The sequence below is a fragment of the Saccostrea echinata genome, unplaced genomic scaffold, assembly GCF_033153115.1.
Source record: "Saccostrea echinata isolate AGI-Se365-2 ecotype Australia unplaced genomic scaffold, CSIRO_AGI_Sech_v1 ptg000005l, whole genome shotgun sequence".
Lineage (NCBI taxonomy): Eukaryota > Metazoa > Mollusca > Bivalvia > Ostreida > Ostreidae > Saccostrea > Saccostrea echinata.
This window is the reverse complement of record NW_026889754.1, coordinates 6,524,497-6,528,255: the sequence shown is the minus strand read 5'-3', so window position 1 is coordinate 6,528,255 and position 3,759 is coordinate 6,524,497. Positions and strand designations below refer to the sequence as shown.

Here is a 3,759-nt window from a genome sequence, read left to right as displayed (position 1 = left end):
GTTTCAAAATCTACATTGAAATCACAATAGTTTTCATCACATTTATTTGACTATTGGTTTCTGAAAGTTTACCAAACATGCAACAATAAAGACTGTTTGGGAGAAAGTTGACAGTGTGTTCAAAGGTACAATTTTCTTACAAATTTCATATTTTTTTATGCGTTCTATTACCCTCTCAACATGAATTCGTAATTTTGCGATAACACGTGTCTGCGCTTCTTCTTCTTGTGACAAATTGGTTCTATTGCCCAAAAATGGTGGGATTACAATATCAGCACCTTTCTGCAACAAAATGTCTCGAACATTAAATCCACGATCTACCATGACCAGATCACCTGGATTGATTTTATCCATAATTTTGCTCTTTTTGAAAATTTCCTTATCAGAAATTGCCCCTTCAAACACATCAGATACAAACGATATTGCACCTGAAGGTGTTATTCCTATCAGAACTTTGCAAGTACAATGATTCTTATAAGAAGAGTAAAGATTACCCTGCTGCTCATAATTTCTAGGCACTTGTGTAACAAACTCAGTAGCATCTAATATTACACGTACTTTTCTATACTTTCTGAAGGACTTTGGTAAGTGCTTGCCAATTATTTTTCTAGATGGAAACATAGCACTTCGTAGTCTATTAAACTGTTAATATAAGAACTGTATCCATGTTGAAGTTATGTCATTGACAGTACTAACTGAAACACCAAAACGATAGGCTAAGTCGGTATGCAATAATCCGAGGCGAAGTCTAACCAGTGTAAGGAAAAGTTCATCTTCTGGTGACAATTTTCTCTTTGGTCCCCTCGACTTAGATGGTGTAAGCTCAAATTTCCTCATATAATATTATTTATTCGAAAAAGATTTCTAGTGGCTGGTCCCAGAAATTTCCACAAACACATAAATTGCCCATAAGTTAAACCAGTGTAAAATATCATTTTCTTGTCATCAGCTTTCACATCAGCAATGGAAAATGTCTTTGACTGTATACATTTTTTTTTAAGTTCAGAAATCTTGCTTTTTAAATAAAAATTTTCTAATTTTAATGCTAAAGATTCATTCAAGGTTAAGCAACAAGATGATGTCTGGGTTTCTTCATCACATGAATTCTTTAACATGGAATATGGATCTTGGATATTTAGACCTTTCTGCCCATCAGAAACAATGTTTACCTGCAAAATAAAATAAGTTTTGACTCTTACTCCTTCAAAGATCAACTTCTTTTAAACATACAGGTACTTGGTAAGTGTCAACCACTGAAAACTTTTACATGAAAAAAGAACTTGAGATGGAAGACCTTACATTTAACTTAAACCTACCTGATCAGGATTAATTGAATGCTAAATGATTTCTTTGTTGAATCATGTAAGCAAATCAGTTGCAGGCATTGTAGAAAAACTGCATCACCTGCATATTTTTTCACAACTATTGCAACAAACTTACCATTATATTGAGTAATGAAACAACAATGAAAGCATTTTGTTGTTTTAATACATTTCAATTTTTAACAAAGTGGGAGAAAATGTATTGTCACTGTAAAAATAATTTAGTATTTATATACAACTTATTATTTAGATGGAAGAGCCAGTACACATTTGACCAGACACACCTCTAAAAAATATATACCTTAGAGAATGAGAGATAGCAAATGTCTGTTGATACAATACAGAAAATTTCTAAAAACCCTCAAAGTTTAACTCACTTGTTCACTTTCAGAATTCTGCAACATTAATAATGCCTCTGCTGCCTGGACTGTATCATGATTAGTAGTGCAATGATCCTCATCTGACGGTGCACTAGCAGCTTTCGTTTCAACAATGTCTATATTCACCAAATCACTCTTCTTGCGTTTGGGTTCTGGTGACCATGTCAAATGTTTTCGCACTAACGGCCTCTTTTTGCTTCTGACAAATTTTTCAAGCTAAAAACAAATATATCGATAAGAATTTAAATTTTCTAGATATGTATATAATTTGGCATAGTGGTACTATGATATCAAATAAATAAAAAATATTCGACAATATGAACCCACTACTTATTTACTCTTGATATTTTTGGGAATTTTACATGACAATATAGGTTCTATGAAGCAAACATTACATGCACGCACACACATTTCCATGATTGAGAATGAACGTCTTACTTGTATTGTCAACAACTCTGTTGAGAGCGATTTGTTTTTAAATTATGATAAAATGCCACACTTTACTTATAACAGTGATATGTTATTAGAATATAGCACATATTTCAACCCTATTGGCATATGATATATACGTTATTGTAGTGCAGGGTACACAATATTTGTTAAATTCGCATGTATCTACCTATAATCTTAGTGTGATATTTTAGACTAATGAACATAATACCATAAACATTGACATGTCGGCCTTTTAAAAAAGTTTTTACATGTAGGTCAGATCAGCTGTGTTTACCTCATGTTTGGTAGCTGTTGCCGGAATTGGGTCAGGATATTCTTCCGTGGGGCCTCTACCGCCCTTGAAATGCAAACTACATATATATGTATCCTTCTTTACTGACAAAGCAGTAAAATGCTCTCGTCGACATGCACTGGCCCATCGAGTACATTTCTCCGGTTCCCGATGAAATTGTGGAAAGCGAATGAAGAAAACGCCTTCCATACCTAGTCTACCCATATATCTAGAGTCACTTTTACATAGACCATAAGCACAATGCTTAGTTGCACCTCTGCGTTCGTGTTTTTCGCTAATATTAACTGCTAATACATTGTCCACCTCAGACACCTCCATGATGTTATTGTCCGAAAGTATGGCGACGCGCGTAATGCATTGTGGGACTGAGTTATATTTAGCACACTCAAGAGTTATCGATCGGTGCTATTAGGTCAATGCAAGCGGTGATTGCAGGGTAAACATTTGTACCAGGGCTCTCATACCCACTTTTCTGTCCTAGAGTCTGGGTCATTAAAACTTGGAAAATTAGTGACAATTCGGGGAATACTAATCTATGTATTCATTCTACATGTTCTACAGTAAAATACATCATATTTTGTGTTTCTGGTGTCGAGTTGTTTTGTTGCAATAAACTTTCAACTAAATAAGTAGCAAGTTTAGGTATATATATTCAATATTTGTTCTTGGGAAAATTTAAAACATAAATGTAATAATAATAATAATAATTCAAAGACATTCAGTACATGTGACATTTGAAAAAAAATGTAGATTTGGACAAATTTCTTATTTACCTTCGCCTATCCGGACTGACAGCTGTAGACGCAACCAAAGTTCCCGACTCATAACTGGTGTGATGCCTCTGTCTGGTTTTGTTTTAGATTTTCCATGAAAGGGATGTACACAAGATCGCTTGCTCCGTTTCCAGTACAGGCCAAACGTTTCTCTGTGTTTTTGGCAAATTTTCTTGTCTAGTTGTGCTAACGTGATGACATTAACACCTGCTCTGTATTAGATAACTTTCGGGCAGATCTATACCCTTAGAATTCGAATTTAGGTATCTGAGATGGTGAAAGGTTTGTTTTACACAGTCTTTCAAATAATATATCGCCTTTTCTTCACAACCAAAATCACACACCCAGACGACATCGCTGCCATTTTCCCTCCATGTAAACAATGGCTTTTTTCCCTTCATGCACTGAAGAGTTCGAAAAGATCGATAATTCCGAAAAAAAAAAATTAAAGAGTTTCAAAGGTGTATTTCTTGAGACCTATCGTAAATCCAAGAAATTCCTTGAAAGATAATGTGTAACAATTCACGTTAAATCAGATA

General features: G+C 34.4%; 1 protein-coding gene across 1 annotated transcript; it reads right to left on the bottom strand.

The window, feature by feature from the left end:
* LOC133180017 (uncharacterized) lies at positions 1 to 2,800 on the bottom strand. Its single transcript, XM_061314639.1, has 3 exons — positions 2,430 to 2,800; positions 1,700 to 1,918; positions 1 to 1,169 (listed from the first exon to the last, which is right to left on the bottom strand). The coding sequence occupies exons 1-3, from the start codon at positions 2,763 to 2,765 to the stop codon at positions 834 to 836; spliced, it is 891 nt and encodes a 296-aa protein (XP_061170623.1). The 5' UTR covers positions 2,766 to 2,800; the 3' UTR covers positions 1 to 833.
* Between the last annotated feature and the right edge of the window lie 959 nt (positions 2,801 to 3,759).